Source organism: Amphiura filiformis, chromosome 1, assembly GCF_039555335.1.
Source record: "Amphiura filiformis chromosome 1, Afil_fr2py, whole genome shotgun sequence".
Lineage (NCBI taxonomy): Eukaryota > Metazoa > Echinodermata > Ophiuroidea > Amphilepidida > Amphiuridae > Amphiura > Amphiura filiformis.
This window is the reverse complement of record NC_092628.1, coordinates 101,486,303-101,504,222: the sequence shown is the minus strand read 5'-3', so window position 1 is coordinate 101,504,222 and position 17,920 is coordinate 101,486,303. Positions and strand designations below refer to the sequence as shown.

At 37.5% G+C, this 17,920-nt stretch overlaps 1 protein-coding gene across 1 annotated transcript; it reads left to right on the top strand.

Annotated features, from left to right (window-relative positions):
• Positions 1-1,935: 1,935 nt before the first annotated feature.
• Positions 1,936-16,727, top strand: LOC140160654 (uncharacterized). The gene is made up of 8 exons (XM_072183925.1): positions 1,936-2,068; positions 7,019-7,200; positions 8,099-8,240; positions 8,610-8,666; positions 9,674-9,832; positions 10,846-11,031; positions 12,806-12,911; positions 13,723-16,727. The coding sequence occupies exons 2-8, from the start codon at positions 7,046-7,048 to the stop codon at positions 13,812-13,814; spliced, it is 897 nt and encodes a 298-aa protein (XP_072040026.1). The 5' UTR covers positions 1,936-2,068; positions 7,019-7,045; the 3' UTR covers positions 13,815-16,727.
• The last annotated feature ends 1,193 nt before the right edge of the window (positions 16,728-17,920 follow it).

Sequence of the window (17,920 nt, the reverse complement as noted above, 5' to 3'; positions counted from 1 at the left end):
AATATCTAACCATGACAAGCTATCTACGGTAGATAGTAGAATATTTAAACATGTCAAGCTATCTACGGTAGATAGTATAGAATATTTAAACATGTCAAGCTATCTACGGTAGATAGCAGAATATCTAACCATGACAAGCTACCGGTATGCGATAGAGAGCAGAGGATGAGATATAGAAATGACATCAAATCTGGATAGCAGAGATGACTGTTATACAAAGAAGAGATCTAAACATCAAAGCTACAATGTGATCTTCGATAAATTTGTATATGTAGTCTTCCAGAAAATTTCCTCACAGTAAGCTTCACTACAACGATGTGACCAAATCATTCCCCAAGCTTCCCCAGACTCTTCCCCATCATGAATCCCACATCAGAAATAGACACAGACGGGAAAATTGAAAACACACAACATGTTTTAAAACGTTTTCAACAACTCTTCCTATACCTTTGTACAGAAGGCAACCAGATCCACACTTTTGCAGCGGCGTATAGACTTCTCCATAGTCCACTTGCCCATTTTGCATACTCTGGCTATTATATTTAAGCATAAAACTCTTATTTGTATTAATTTGTGTGCAATTGATAGATTTTTACATCTGATCTTTTTAGTCACTGTTCCCCTTTGGTCGCGATCAATAAACTGGTAGATTTCAAAATCAGAATTGCTCAGTATTTAGGCGAAGAAAAAAAAGAATGTCTCAGACACCCGCGCGCATATGTGAAATCCAATTTAGCGCTTAGCGCTACGCGTTGGCCGTAATTTTTTATTTTGCCCCTATGTTCATTTTTTTCAGTGTCGTATAGCATTCCAATTTTGTGTGTTTTTTGCAGTTTGGTTGTTGTTTTTTGTACACATTTCGCCATGATTGTAAAAGAGACAAACAAAACTATTCATTGTGTATATACATTACTATATGTTTATGTATTTGAATATCAAAAGGTAGGCCTACATAAATATTGTGCCTTGACTGTAAAAAAATAAAAATAAAAATATCGCATAGCTCATATTCTTAAAAAAACCAAAAACAAAATAAAAAACGCATAACACTTAGTTTTTAAGCAAATATAGTACTCGCCCGCTTCGCGCGGGACCCGCTAGTGAGTAAACGGGAGCGGTTAGTAAATGGGAGCGGTTAGTATAAACGATGGAAATGGTAATCATGGCAATTGGTATATCGCTTTTAACAGTTCAATTATTACGCGGTTAGCATTCTGTGGCGGTTAGTGATGTGGTACCATTTGTTGCCTCTACATTGTAAACGATTTCCTTAGCATAAATTCTTTTGCGTAATTTTTGTACCAAACACCCTTTTTACTTATTTTTTCATTGTCTTTCCCTTTTTTCTTTCAGTTTGTCTCTCTCTCTCTCTTTCTTTCCCTCTTTTGCTTTCCCGTTATTTCGTTCCATTTTCTCTTTTGTTTCTTTCTTTCTCTCACTCTCCCTCTCTCTCTTCTCTCTCTCCCTTTCGATCTCTCTTTCTGTCTGTCTATTTTTTTCTTTGTCTTTCCCTTTCTTTCTTTTCGTTTCTCTCTCCCTTTTTCTTTCTTGCTTTCCCGTTGTTTCATGCCCTCTCCCGTTGTTTCTTGCCCTCTTTCCTTTCTTTCTTTCTTTCTTTATTTATTTCTTTCTTTCCTTCCGTCCTTCCTTCCCTCCTGGCCTGGCCTTCCTTCTTCTTTCTTTACATAGGCATAAATCCCGCGGAGTGAGGAATAAATCCCCCAATATTTTGATAATAAAGTATCGATCAGTTCCTCTTCAAAGTATCGATTATCGGCAAGTTCCTTTTTAATAGTAGGCCTATATATTTATCAAAACTTCGACTATGGCATAGTATAAGTAGCATCTTGTGTGTGCATTGCCATTTTAGTCAATGCATGTGGTTACAACCATACACTTCAAGGTCAGATGACTGACATTTGACCTCAGATGTATAAATATCACCAGGAAAAACAGGAAATATACTATACTATAATAGAATCATTCATTCATGAAAGTTGCGAACCAGTAATTTCTAGAAAAAAACATGACGAAACGAAGCCATTTTACTGTGTTGTGTAGCATGTAGGTGAGTGAACGGGTTTGTTGTTTTCTTTTCTTTTGTATTTTCCTAGTATAATATTAGCAATATTACTAATAATGAAAAATATAATGAAAGACATAAATTATTACGACGTGATTTTTGTCACTGAGTGATAGTAATGCCCGCACTATATTTATCACGCACAGGCCAAGCTATCTACAGTAGACAGTTTTGATTTACATGTACATGATTTACATGTAGAAATACCGTACGTAATACTGAATGGTGCGGTGTCAACCTTATTTTGCCGGTATATTCTTTCTTTTCTGTTCTTTGCATCCTTCGCTGTCAAAAATAAAATTGATAAACATTTTTGACGGACCCCACAGTTCAACATGCACATTTCAATCTTTAATACCGTTCCACAAGTGCGTCATGATTCAAGACCATCTTTTCCGCAAATTCATGACAAAAATTTTAGTTATATATTTACAATACCTTTTCTTTACCAATGTTCATTTACATTCATTTTCAAATATTAATTTAATTTATACAAAATAGTTGATAACCGTTTAAGGCTAGGACTAACACATAGTTGTAAATACAAACACATGTACAGTGCTTGTACATTAATATGTTAGCTAATAAGCGTGTGAGGCCAGGACTAAAACATAATTATAGCTGTCCCAAAAATAGTCATAGAACACTCAGCACGGTCTCCTCCATCGGAGCCCATTTTAAACAGTTTGTTAAATAGAATACAGTGCTTGCATGCATGTATATTAATTTATTAGTTAATAATCGTTTCAGGCTAGAACATAGTTGTCCCAAAATACAAACACATACAATGTTTGTACATGAATGTGTTACTTAATACCTGTTTCAGGCCAGGACTAACTCATAGTTGTCCCAAAAATACAAACACATACAATGTATGTACATTAATGTGTTAGTTAATAAGCGTGTCAGGCCAGGGATAAAACATAGTTGTCCCAAAAATAGTCATTAGTAGAACACTCAGCACGGTCTCCTCCATCATAACCTATTTTAAACCGTTTGTTAAAGATAATACAGTGCTTGCAGCTGCTTGCATGCATGTATATTAATTGATTAGTTTCAGGCTAGAACATAGTTCCAAAATACAAACACATACAATGTTTGTACATGAATATGTTAGTTAACACCTGTTACAGGCTAGGACTAACACATAGTTGTCCTAAAAATACAAACACATACAATGTTTGTACATTAATGTGTTAGTTAATACCTGTTTCAGGCTAGGACTAACACATAGTTGTCCCAAAAATACAAACACATACAATGTTTGTACATGAATGTGTTAGTTAATACCTGTTACAGGCCAGGACTAATACAAACTCATACAATGTTTGTACATTAATGTGTTAGTTAATACCTGTTACAGGCTAGGACTAACACATAGTTGTCCTAAAAATACAAACACATACAATGTTTGTACATGAATGTGTTAGTTAATACCTGTTACAGGCCAGGACTAACACATAGTTGTCCCAAAAATACAAACACATACAATGTTTGTACATGAATGTGTTAGTTAATACCTGTTTCAGGCCAGGACTAACACATAGTTGTCCCCAAAATACAAACACATACAATGTTTGTACATGAATGTGTTAGTTAATAACCGTTTCAGGCCAGGACTAACACATAGTTGTCCCAAAAAAACAAACACATACACTGTTTGTACAGGCCAGGACTAACACATACAATGACATAGTTGTCCCAAAAATACAAACACATACAATGTTTGTACGTTATGTGTTAGTTAATAAGCGTGTCAGGCCCGGACTTAAACATAGTTGTCCCAAAATTGTCATTGGTAGAACACACAGCAAGGTCTCCTCCATCATAACCTATTTAAACCCGTTTGTTAAAGATAATACAGTGCTTGCATGCATGTATATTATTTTTTTAGTTTCAGGCTAGAACATAGTTGTCCCAAAATACAAACACATACAATGTTTGTACATTAATGTGTTAGTTAATACCTGTTACAGGCCAGGACTAATACAAACTCACACAATGTTTGTACATGAATGTGTTAGTTAATGCCTGTTTCAGGCCAGGACTAACACATAGTTGTCCTAAAAATACAAACACATACAATGTTTGTACATGAATGTGTTAGTTAATACCTGTTTCAGGCCAGGACTAACACATAGTTGTCCCAAAAATACAAACTCATACAATGTTTGTACATGAATGTGTTAGTTAATAACCGTTTCAGGCTACATGTAGGAGGACTAACACATACAATGACATAGTTGTCCTCAAAATACAAACACATACAATGTTTTTACGTTAATGTGTTAGTTAATAAGCGTGTCAGGCCAGGGATAAAACATAGTTGTCCCAAAAATAGTCATTGGTAGAACACTCAACACGGACTCCTCCATCGGAACCTATTTTAAACCGTTTGTTAAAGATAATACAGTGCTTGCATGCATGTATATTAATTCATTAGTTTCGGGCTAGAACATAGTTGTCCCAAAATACAAACACAAACAATAATTGGAAATTTAAACTTTGGCCTTCATCTGGAGACTGGCAACCCAAGTTTGGGATCAGTGACCTTTTGGACACTTGGCCCCAAAACCCGGTCGTACACTCTTGGTAACTTGTATCGGCTCCCGTCGCGGTTGAGAGATGGTTGGTTGACTCTGATGTAAATTAGCTTAAATTGACTCCATCACACCACTTTCAAAGTATCTAACGTCCCGGTCAAGGATTTTGACCTCATCCAAATCAACTTGGTGGCCGGGGGATTCAATGTGGATGTGCTGGGAGACTTCCGACGAGGTGGTACTCGGACGACGGTTGTTCTGAGAATCTGGTTTTCAATGATCTTTCAGTCTCACCAATGTAGTCAACCTTGTCAGTCGCCCTAACTGTGATAAGATTGATTCTAACCTTTCTAAAGAGGAGAGGGAAGCTTTGCAACAGCTTCAGAAAGATAAGTCAATCCAAATATTACCAGCCGATAAGGGAAGATTAGTGGTCATCTTGAATAGTGAGGAATACAATCGCAAGTGTGAGAAACTTCTTAGTGACACTAATACCTACAAAAACTTAGGTAAAAGGGTCCAACCAGTAAGTACAAGAAACAATTAACATCTGTGCTTCTTGAAATCGAGAAAGAGGGTGGTATTAACAGAGTTGAGTATAGACAGTTGTACCCCACCACCGAAACTCCGCCCAAATTTTACGGGTTGCCCAAAATTCATAAGAAAGACACTCCACTTAGACCCATTGTGAGCAGCGTCGGGTCAATCACATACAGTAGTGCTAAATTGGTTGCTGACATTTTAGTCCCTGGTAATACAGTACATCACGTTGCCAATTCCCAGATTTTCGCCGAGCGAATTACGAACGAAACTGTAGAGGAGGACGAAGAATTAAGATCATATGATGTTACTGCTCTTTTTACCTCTGTACCCGTTGATAAAGCATTAAGGATTATTCAAGCTCGTCTGGAACAGGATAACGCACTTTGTGATCGCACCCGCCTGTCTGCTGCGCATGTGATAAAACTTCTTGAAGTGTGTTTGAATTGTACTTACTTTGTTTATAATGGAAATTACTATCAGCAAATCCATGGCACGGCCATGGGGTCACCTGTATCCCCGATCGTCTGCAACTTATATATGGAACAATTAGAACAGGAAGCTATAAGATCAGCCACCCCCCCCCCTTTGTGGCGGTTCTGTTATGTGGACGATACTCATACAAAGTTAAAGCAACAATACGCGGAATTTACGAATCACTTGAACTCAATCGATCCGGACATCAAGTTTACGACAGAAGGCGAGGAAAATCGGTCACTCGCATTCCTTGACACTCACACAGTCATCCAAGAGGACGGTACGCTAAAAATAAAAATCAATAGGAAACCGACCCACACGGATCAATACTTGAACTTTGATTCAAATCATCCTGTCCAACATAAACTGGGTGTAATCCAGACTCTTCACCACAGAGCGGACAGAATCATATCGGAGCAAGAGGACATAGCGGAGGAGAAATCGCACATTAACAGTGCATTAAAGAAGTGCGGTTATCCGAACTGGTCCTTTGACAAAGCTAAGAAAGCAAAAATGAAATGAAACCAACCATCTCTCAACCCGCGACGGGGGCCGATACAATTTACCAAGAGTGTACGACCAGGTTTTGGAGTCAAGTGTCCAAAAGGTCACTGATCCCATGCCCAAACTTGGGTTGCCAGTCTCCAGACGAAGGTCAAAGTTGTGACCGAAAATTTGAGGTACGTCTTAATTTTGTGTTGAGATCATAATTTAAATTTTCAATTATGAAGTTTACCAAAACAGATGAACTTTCATGCTAAAACACATACAATATATGTTTGTACACGAATGCGTTAGTTAATACCTGTTTCAGGCCGGGACTAACACATAGTTGTCCCAAAAATACAAACTCATACAATGTTTGTACATTAATGTGTTAGTTAATACCTGTTTCAGGCCAGGACTAACACATAGTTATCCTAAAATACAAACACAATACATAGTTCTTTGAGCGAGAATATCCATTCCGAGGTTGCCACATGAATCTGAATCAGGAAGGGTTATTTTGAATACTTTTGTTCTTGCAGTTGTGCTCCAGATACCACAAATTAATTCATGTAGTAGCCATGTTGTTCTAGGTCATTTCTTCCACACTATAGGAAAGGTTTGCAATTAAGACCCGGAGCACTGGCATTTTCTCTTTTCTAAAGGTAGCTGTTTTACTCAGAAGGCAGACTGAAGGTAGAACCAGTAGCTTGGTTTTCTTTGTGATTTCAGCTCTGTGTCAAGGTTAAGGCTAGGCGTACATGCTTTAGAGAGCGGATAACAACGTTTGCACAGTATTTTTTGTGGGACATGAGAGCACATTAGACCCATCGAATTGCCTTCTGAATACGAGGAATGTATTTAATGTGATAAGTTCATTTTCTTTCAGATATTTCGCTTTTCATACCGGAATAAAATGACGACATCAAACCCAATTGTAGTACAGATTCCACCGCAGCAGTCTGGTGGGCAGGTACAACAAATTATAATACCCCCACAGCCGCCTGGCGGGCAGCAACAACAAATTGTATTACCTATACAGCAGGTTGGCGGGCAGCAACAGGCACAAAGGTAAGTGATTGACTGATTATTTTGACGGGTGGGCAGATAGGGGCTGTGCATTAATTATGATCCCCCAAGTAAAATTTTCAAATGGCGTGCCAAAAATTGATTGCCCATCTCTTGGCAATATCGGGGACCTGTTTTTGTTTTTACTTTTTTTTCAACCATAAGAGGACATCAGAACAACAAGTCTACATTGGAGCTACTTGTATTAGCATACCCTCAGCTATCTGATGACCTTCCAAACGGGGATACCATGTGCCGAACCATGAGGGCGGCAGTATTGATGACCAGATGACAGAAATCCACCATTATATTCCACAGTTTGTCGGTAAGAAGTAAACTGTATGTCGTGTTCCCGGCTGTAAGTTTTGTGTCACGTATATAGAATGAGTGAGTGAGTGAGCGAGCGAGGAAGGGAGGGGTGAGTAAACGGAAGGGTGAATGTGCTAAGGTTAGATGCAGAGGATGATTTAAGCACTTCCCAGCAAGTCACATCTGTGTGAGTGAACATGACACCACTACTGCCCGCCCACTGCATACATACGTGCATGGTTAAATTTGAATTTGGACAGATATACAATAAAAACATCTTCAAAAAGTTGGTCGATTTCACATTATGTTATCAACAGAAGGTGTGAATTATCCTTCATACATACATCACTTTAGTAATAATGACACACGGGCAATTCTAAAACAACATCTTTTGCACAGAGTTCAATGGGATTTGAAAAGTAAAGTGGCAGTTGAAACTATAGTGATAACACTTTTACAGTGCATGATGGGGCTTGCTTCATCCTCTGGGTTAGATGGTGACTGACTGAGTGAGTGAGCGGAGCGAATAGGCCTATAGAGTAAGCGATGAATGATCAAGTGTCAAAATGATCAATTTGATATTAATCTGCAGGAAAACGTTTAACTGGCGTGGTTTGAGAGTTTTAGGCATTCTACATTTATTGATTGCAGCAGTAGAAATCACTGCAACGAGCTTCGCTTTGGCCTTCGGCACAGACTACAGAGTAGCTGTTGGAATATGGGCAGGCATTTGCGTAAGTTAGGCCCTGTCTGTCATTCGTTCTGTCTTTGCCGGTGTCTGTTTGTTCACTTAATTGGTTACGTGTAGGCCTATAGCTGATGGGCCCACTAGTCCTGATAGTTTATTTTCGCTTTGTATTCAGAAAATATTAAATAAAAAAGATTCAAAATTACAAATTTGATCGAGTTTATTGAACCATTTTGTTTATTTATCCTGGGATATTTGGTCTAAATTATAATCAGAATCCTGCATGTATGAATTATAAATACTACACTTCCCTAATTATGTCCGACATCAAGGCTTTGTATGTATATGTAGAGAACGGAAAATTTCCTTTAAAATTTTAGTATTTTGAAGTGTCTTATTTGTTCTATTATTTCAGTTTTATGGCGTTACAGGAGTCTTGGGTATTTCTGCGAAACGAAATAATCAAGGAGTAGTGAGTATACAAAACCGCCCTATTGCGGATGCCCGGGCCGAGACCAACGCAGTGAAGTTGCCCTATATTAATAATTGGGACGAAATTAATTAACAAAATTATTATCCCAGGTAAATACTATGAATATAAAAGAATCAATGACTGGCATTGTTTTATTTATAAACGTTTGATTATTTTGGTTAATGGGGTTTTCACCATTATTGTAGATAGTGCAGTTAGGCTGCACAGCAAACATGATTCGACCTTTGCAGTACTTAAACCTGGTTAACAGGAAATCACTCCAGCAAAATCAATCGATAAAGTCTAGCCCATCCTCCACATTGAATGGTGGACTGCACTTATGCCCAAATATGGCACTTGCCAATCAATAATCACCCACTTGAAATCCTCTGACTCGCTCCACTGACCAAAGTTATGGACAGATATGGGAGTTGTTTTTGCTGTTATCTGTCATTTACATATCAGGGAGGTACGAACATTTGCAGATGGCCCACGTACTCAGTTTTTAGCCTACATGTAATGTATACATTATTCTTGATTGACTGCAAGTACAAAAACTAACCGTCAAGTGGTTTAGCTTTAATGCCCTTCGGAAGAGAGCGGCCCACAAGTGAGTGATAGTCACTAAAAGTTGCATTCGATTTACACAGGTAATTTTGCAAGCTATGCCGTGCCCTTCCTTTCTAAAACACCAAAGTGCAAATATTTCCAAACATCTAAATTAGCTAAAAATTTAGGACATGTTACAAAACTATATTTTCTAGAATTTCATAGAGTACAACAAACATTGGCCGGTTATTTTTTCATACAGTGACGTTAACTAGGCGATGCCCTATATACCTCTAACATACACTGTTTGTAGAGGTCACACATCAATGGTGAGAGCACTGTGTATTGTGTATAGGAAAATGAACAGTAACTGCAGCATGTAATAATCTAATGCGATGTTCGATGCATATTGTGTCTCGGTTACTTTTAAATTTCTTAATGTATCATTAACCTCCTAGATCATAAGTTACCTGGTGTTCTGTCTCGTTAATATTCTGGTGGGTATGGTGAACCTTGTATTTGATGCAATCGGTGCTGATCATAACGGCGATAGAGAATGCGAGGATGAAAGCTACCCGGAACACTACACCAATTACTTTTACGGCAATTGTGATAAGGTAAGGACCGTATACAAAAATATGTTCAAGTATATCGGCGGAGTGGGTAGTATGCTCCATCTGACAGGAGCAGTGGCGTACCTAGTGGGGTGGGAATGGGTTGGGCGGGCGGGGTTGGTGGCAGTGCCCCCCCGCGCTCATCATGGCTACTCCGCTGGGCAGGAGTCAGACCAATATTCCAGTGGCGTAGATATTTGTTTTTGACATGGGGGAATGGGTTTGGAAAAAATTCTTGGAAATATAGTGAAAGCAGTATTATTTAAGCTAAACTGGTGAAATATGATGCAAAGGTGGAATAAATAGTCATAGATATGTCAAACTATATATTTTCTGAATCCTTATTGTTACGAAACGTAACTTTTAAGTCTCAGTAAATTAATGTCAACTTTTCTTTTTACAGTGTATTTCCCGAACGAGCCCACAATTTTGTTACGAGACGTAATGACTGAAGGCAAAAATCACCCTTTTCCCAAATTCACACAATACACTGTTTGATTAAGTTAACAATATCTGGTATTTAATTAAAAGTAAAATATGATTGAATAATATACTGGCATAATATAAACATACATGCATGCATCAACAAATTATAATTTAATTCTATATACAATGTTTACTTATATTCTTGTTGATAATGACAATGTTCTGTTCGTTCAAAGTTCCATTAATGTTCTGAACGACTGATGTATATCCTTGCTCAATTGCCCTGCGAAAGGTCACTGTTCAGCAAAGTCCACTTTACACATGCATTTATATGTGTATAAAATCCTCGCGCAGAAATGGTGCTGCTTTCTCCAAAACTCCTTGCACAAATGACGATCTCTAAAAATGATGCTTCATTCACCAATCACTCTCTTTCTTCAGGAAATAGGCTTCCCAGCAAAAAGATAAATAATCAAATTAAAGTCACATGATTACCAGAGGAATCTTTTGGAATTGGTTTAAACAAAATTTTAGCAACTTTTAATTTTGATATTTCAGTTATTGATGATATTTTTATTTGTAAATTTTAGTTGAATAGTCGTGGAATAGCACATACCATAGGCGCAGTAGTCGCAGCAGTACAAGTGATAGTTACAATCGTGGGTTCCTGTTTTGGATGCTGTGGAGTCTGTGCTTGCTGTGCTAATTGCTGTGCTTGCTGTGGAATCACACCGGTCACAAACACTCAGGTCACAAATCAACCGCAGACAATAGTGGTAAGCATTCTTAACCCTAACCGCCTAGGGGCTTTTTGGCGACGGGAAGGGAAAGAAGGAAGGAATAAAGAGAGAAAAGAAGGAAAGAAGTTGTTTGCTCTGGGTGGGATTCGAACCCGAGACCCCTCGCATGCCAGGCACTGGGTCGGCGACACTTTGCCACGGGTCTTGGGCTTCGCTGGCCAGCGAAACCGTGCCTATATCACTTAGGGCGATTGCGTCATCACACCACGTGGGATGCATGCACGAACAGCGCATATATCAAGTAGTATTTTGTAGTATAGACGAATCCAAATCCACGCATTCCTACACCTGACTAACAGCCTTTAGTTGGGTAACCGTCGGCTACAATGCACCCAAAATGTGAAATGATTCGGCCTTGGCGGAAATTTTAAACTGCATTCCATCACCCGTTTTACACCTTCCGCGAAAACACAGGTAGACAAAAGGATTAAAGTTTACAACACAATAGGCCCTATAGTTCCATTCGCCAAACACACAGCTTCTATGGTCTATTCGCTGTTGAAGTGACATAATAATCGGATTAACTACACCATGGATGTACTTGCGAACAAAAGGACTATGTATGATATAAAATTGGATCGATTGAGCCCATATTTATTGGTCGAGCTATGGGTTTTAAAATATTGGACGAGACGTAGTCGAGTCCAATATTTTAAAACTCACAGCAAGACCAATAAATATTGGGCGTAAAGCATCCAATTTTATCATTATTATGTTTTGGATCCAATATTTTTACACACTTGGACTCATCAAAACATAATAATGAATAGATGCGACGGGATTACCTGCGGAATTATCTCTATTGTATAGCCTATATTATTCTATTAACCTCCTCGTCCTTAGGCGGCTTTTATTTGCACAATGGGGCGCTCAAAACACCAGGTTGGTGCTAGCGGCTACCCAAAGATGGCCGTCGAAATCCTGACCATGACTTGGCTCGTTGGATTCGTCTATACCGTCCTGTTAGGGTTAAGATATGGACCCACATACTAAATAGAGTAACGAATTTCATAGACATCTATTCACCATAAAACCTGAAAATGCTACTTTGATTACCTCAGCCGATAAAGTTCAATCATATAATAAACCATCGTAGGCATGCGTCGGCCAATTTTGACCATTATTATGTTTTGATGGATCCAAGTTGTGATAATATTGGATCCAAAACAGAATAATGATAAAATTGGATGCTTTACGCCCAATATTTATTGGTCTCGCTATGAGTTGTAAAATATTGGACGAGACGTATATTTTACAACTCATAGCTCGACCAATAAATATGGGCTCAACCGATCCAATTTTATATCAAAGTTGGTCACTATGACCAATGATGACCATTGGGTGTCCTAAGTGTCGCGTGAAAAACTTGGGGTCAAGTTCACTATGGAGAAAAAAGTGTTTTCACCAAAAATGCTACTCTTTCAATAAAATTACACAGCACGCTAACGTCACTTGCTAACCGCCTACAGCTATAGTTGCTGTTGGGTGGGTATGGGGGTAGACCTACTACAAATCAATTTTTATTGCTCCTGTCCCATGATTGTAGGTCAATCTCACTTAATTTTAGTTCATCTAAATACTCGCAAAAAAAAAAGTAGGCCTTCAATATTCAAATGAATATTCATACGTTTCAGCAAACAAAGGGATGTCTCTAGAGTTCTCCTGAGGACGTGTGTCGAAATCTCATTTCATTTTTACGTGTGTTGAATGACTGTTTAAGTCGCTTGATCTGATTATCTGCTCATTCTAGATTCAGTACCAACCAAACCAACAGGGCTCTACACCGCAGGGTGTTCAACAACAAACGCCCAATGAATTCTATGCACCTCCAACACATTATCAGGGTCCTCCACCAGGTAAGCTTCGATTCTGTTTGATGCTATTATCTTTATAATTATGTTACCCAGGCGGATTGTGGATAGACTTTTTATCAGCAGATAGGTAATTATATGCTTGTTCTTTGTTGACAAGGGGCGGTCTTCAGTGAACGGCTCTTTTCAGGGCCACCACCAAAACTTTTACATAAGCAGATAGGCGAGGTCTGTTCGTTCCCAGTTGACAAGGGAAAGTTATCAGTGAACGGCTCTTTTCATAGCCATCAGAAGGCAAGGGGCACCCTACGTGTCTCATTCTTAGGTACTTTATCCTGAAGAAGTCAGAGCTACTCCTGACGAAAACTTTGAAGTTCCACACTTGTCCGACTGCGAATCTGCTAAAAACTTACTAATTGTTAACCGGTCGATTCGACTGGACACGAACATATTAAAGCGTCCAGATGGGGAACCAGGCTCAAGCAAAATGCTCAAGTCAAGCTGCAAAGCTTAGCATGCTAGCTAGCTGTAACCATGTTTGTAGAAATAAACAAAATTGAAGAATAAATCCTCACAAGGTCATGGATGATAGTTACCTTCGACTATATTTATAAATACGTATTTATAAATACGTACATGACCCGTGAGCACGACATACCAAGACCAGCAAGCGTGACCAAATCCTCATGCCGTTGAAAAGGAAAGGAACTCTTTAGATAAAGATCATCAAATTTAAGTATTAATTGAATAGCAAAATTATTACACATTATATTTGTAAATATGTTATCAAAAACAACATTTTGAAAGTATTTGAAAAATATTTATCGACGGAAACGTTTTGTTTTTACTTCTACAGCTTATGAAGAATCTCACCTAGCGGGCGCGAGTGCGCCACCGCCAGAGAACTCAGGCTATGAACACCCTTACATGGGCTTGAATGTGAAGTGAATCCCTAAAGATGTGAACCCTGACTTCAACATGTTTAATGCACTTATTATTGTACTCAGTGAAATAGAGTAATTATTTATACTCGAACCCAACGGACTACAGCGTCTATTCATCTATTGTGTCCGATTAGAGCACAGGCATATTGGAAAATGTTGCCAATCAATATTCATGAGAGTGTACATTCAACGTTCAGTTTTCAAAATTTGGAGACTTGTGTTTGGAAAGTGTGAAATATACCTGACTGGGCGTTTTAATTACGCAACGCACAATGGCTTTGGCATCATTGAATGGCTGCCTAGTGCTGTTACGTATGTGATTAGTTTCTATGATAATTATTACCTTTGTTTATTCAATCCTTTCTTTTCCTTTCTCTGCACTTAGTATTCTTTCTAAAGGCCTGCACTTTCGACCTCCCAGCCGCTTCCCCTCTTTTATCCCTCCCTCATTCACTCCCTCGCTTTTAAAATGCAAATTCGTGAAATTAAAAAAACAACAACAAACATTTGACTTTATTGAATAGGCCTATAATAACCAGGATAACAAAATACTGCGAAATATTTAAATGATCGAAAGTGACACAGATAGACATCGATCAGCAATAACTGTACATCGACGGCTAAAGTGTGTGTTTTTTGTGATTGCGACGTCGACTTAATCACACCCCTGGGCTGTATGAGATCAAAAGGTACCACTGGCTCAAGTGGGCGCTCTCAGGTGACTTTCTTTTGATCACTTATTGACAGAAGCCTGCCTGGTAAAGCGTCAGGTCAGTTACCGATTTAATGACGGAACCCTTTTGTCCTGAACAAAAGGTACCATTTGATGAATAGCTTGTCGGCAAATCTAATCGGCATCAAAGGAACAATACGTTACGTAATCTATTGGTCTCTATGTTTATAAAAGCTCCTTTCGCGGACCCATATGTGACGTAATAAGGGAACCATAATACACAAAATGCACTATAATGTAAGACGGAGATAAAAAGACTAGTTCGCGTCTGAAATTCTGACAACTAGACAGAAAATGTCGTACTGCGCAGGTCGGCAACCAATCACGGTGCGCCTTTGCCCCGACGTCTTTTTATCTCTGTCCTTCATTATAAAAGATATGTGAGGTGTATCATGTCCATTTCAGAGTGCTGAGTTTAAATCTACTGCGTGTAAAATATGGTAAATTTTGAATTTAAAGGGACACTACCCAAAACACGAGGAATATAAAAATCGCTCAAATTTTGTTGGAAAGTATTCTGAAAATGTATAGTTTGACCTATCTGCAACGTACCATTCTAACATTATCAGCAAAAAGGTCAAATGTCATATTTTGGACTTTACTGGGATCAATTTCATACAAATGTGCCAATTTTCTTTAAAATGTAATTTTTTTTTCATATTCGAAAAACCATATCTTGGCTGTTTCGTTACCTAGGTAACAGGTTTAAACATTGTTAAAGAGATACATCCCAACTCGATTGACTTTCACCAATTTCGCAATGTTACTTATGTAACAAAACATCCTAGATGATGCAAACTGTGTATTTTGTATTTGAATTGTGTTTGCAAAAGGAACATTTTGAGATCATTTTAAAGAAAATCGGAGCGTTTTTCCTTATAGCCATATATATTGGATTTGTTTTCAACAAGATTTGAGCAATTTTGAAATTGTCCCTTTAAAGGCGGGTGGTCAGATTTGTTCATATTCTGTTTTCTATCCTACTGAGGCTCAGGACTGCTGAAGCCTAACATTTAAAACAATCTGTCTCCAAAAGTTGAGTTGCATTGCTCCAGCGGTTTTGACAAGGGAATAAAAAAACGTGCATCACAGTTACCTCAGAGTTTATCACATACTTTTTTGTGCACACTCTATAAACTAAACATATCTCAGGCGTTATTTTTTACAGGGTAAGTTTTTTTAATAAACTTCAAATATTTCAGAATTGAAAATGTTCATGACCATATTTGGAATCAGCATGAAAAATGCATTAAAATCAGTACAAACAAGCATAGTATTGGTTCAGTGATTCTTAAGCTAGCTCTTGATATTGAGAAAAAAAATATCTCGAAATTTTTTCTCCAAAACGCTGAGTATTAAATCTTCCGCTTGCAGGGGATGTCAAGATTTCAAATGGAATACCCAATTAACACTTTTGATGTACAAATCATCAACTCGCGTATAGTAGGAGTTGCATTGCTTGAGGTGGTACTACACCTCTTGATAAATTTGTGACTATATTTGCATTTTTCTCAAAATATAATAACACAATGGTAACCACTGTTATGTATATTATAGGGGCAAGGAATCCAGTTACTGCACTGGAATTTGAGTGACTCAAGACAAGCGATACGTTAAGAAAAAAGGGACCGCTAGAATGTACCTCATTTCTTAACATATAATAATGAACCACTTGTCTTGAATCACTGAAGTAATGGAATTCCTTGCATCTATAATATACATAACTTTTGTTACTAGTGTGTAGTAATTTTTTGAGAAAAATGCAAAATTAGTCACAAAATCTATCAGGGGGTGTAGTACCACCTTTAATGTTATTGTATATTTGGTTTTTAATGTTTCAGCGTATTGAGGTGCTTGTCAAATAATGTATTTTATAAAGAACTGTATAATTATGTATAATAAATATGTAATATGAAATATGATATGTATAAAAATATAATGACTCTATTGGACTTATTACTTACTCTGTCGAAGACTCTACAGTAGAGAAGCCATGCAGCCAAAATTTCTATTCAGCGATCTCGTAGGACAGATGCTTCAAGTAGACACATCTTTAGAGGAGTCTGGAGAATATTTTCTGCTATGTTGCCAAATATGTATCCCGCTTGTTCTATTTCGTTTCCATGGCAACGGTCATGCTATTTAAGGATATTTCTCATAGTTTTTTAATCAAAAATATCACATTTTAACTACAATCAGATGTAAATAAATCGATCTGAAATTACATTTTCGTCAATATCTTTAGGACAGAATGTCGGATTCACATGAAACTTTCACATATTGTTACCCTGTTTATGTACTCTCTATACTGAGTATAACTTTGTTCATATCATTTTCACACAGATCGATCTATGTGTACTATTAAAATGCCAAATTGATGCAAAATATGTAAAAAAGACTTCTCAATCGCCGTTAGAATTTGCTAGAGTAAAAGAACAAATGTTTGACAACTGGTTGGTTCATAAGAAGTCGAAGATGATTTCGTCCAACTTAGGCAATGATTTTAATAGAATAATTCAATGTGTACGCTGACATTAAAACCCCACTTGGATGAAAGCGCTAGCAGAGATAAGACTTTGCATGAAGCAGCAACAATGGCAGATGACTATGGCTTAACTTACAAGTTGAATGCAAGTAAATTTAGTTATAACAGAAGCTATTCAAACACGCATATCCATAACCTAACAAACACAAAAACGTTTTTAAAACGTTTTAAATAAGTTATATTTTGGGTTTTGGTTTAGGTAAAAACGTTTTAATAACATTAAAATGTCGGGTTATATAAATGTCATGGAATCGTTTTAAACGTTTTGTATGAAAACACACTACAACAATATTTTTAAAATGTTTTCGAAATGTCATTGTAAACTATTTTTGCAAACATTTTTGGCCAAATATTTTGTCAACACTTTTAAAATAACATTATGTTAAAATATTTGCACCCAGCAAACACAGAAATGTTCTTAAAATGTTTTTTACAAAACGTTTTAATAACATTTAAATGTCGGGTTATATAAAGGTCGTGAAAACATTTTAAAAACGTTATTGTAAAGTGTCCCTTCTTGTGTACCACCCTGATATGCATTAGGTTGGTTCCCAGTAAAAACACAAAACGTTTTCGACATCATTCGCAAAAGGTTATAAAAGTAGATAAACTTCCTTCTCTAGGAGATAACAGAGCTCAATATTGGGACCCTTATTATTTATAATATTTGCGAATTCATTACCAGAGGCCGTAAGCGTGTGATGTATGCAGATGATACTACTCTTTTAGTATAAGCTCATCTGACTCCACTGTTCTGGAAAATAATCTTAATGCAAATTTAACGAAAATTGCTGACTGGTTTCAGTCTAATCATTTAAGGGTAGACGAGGTA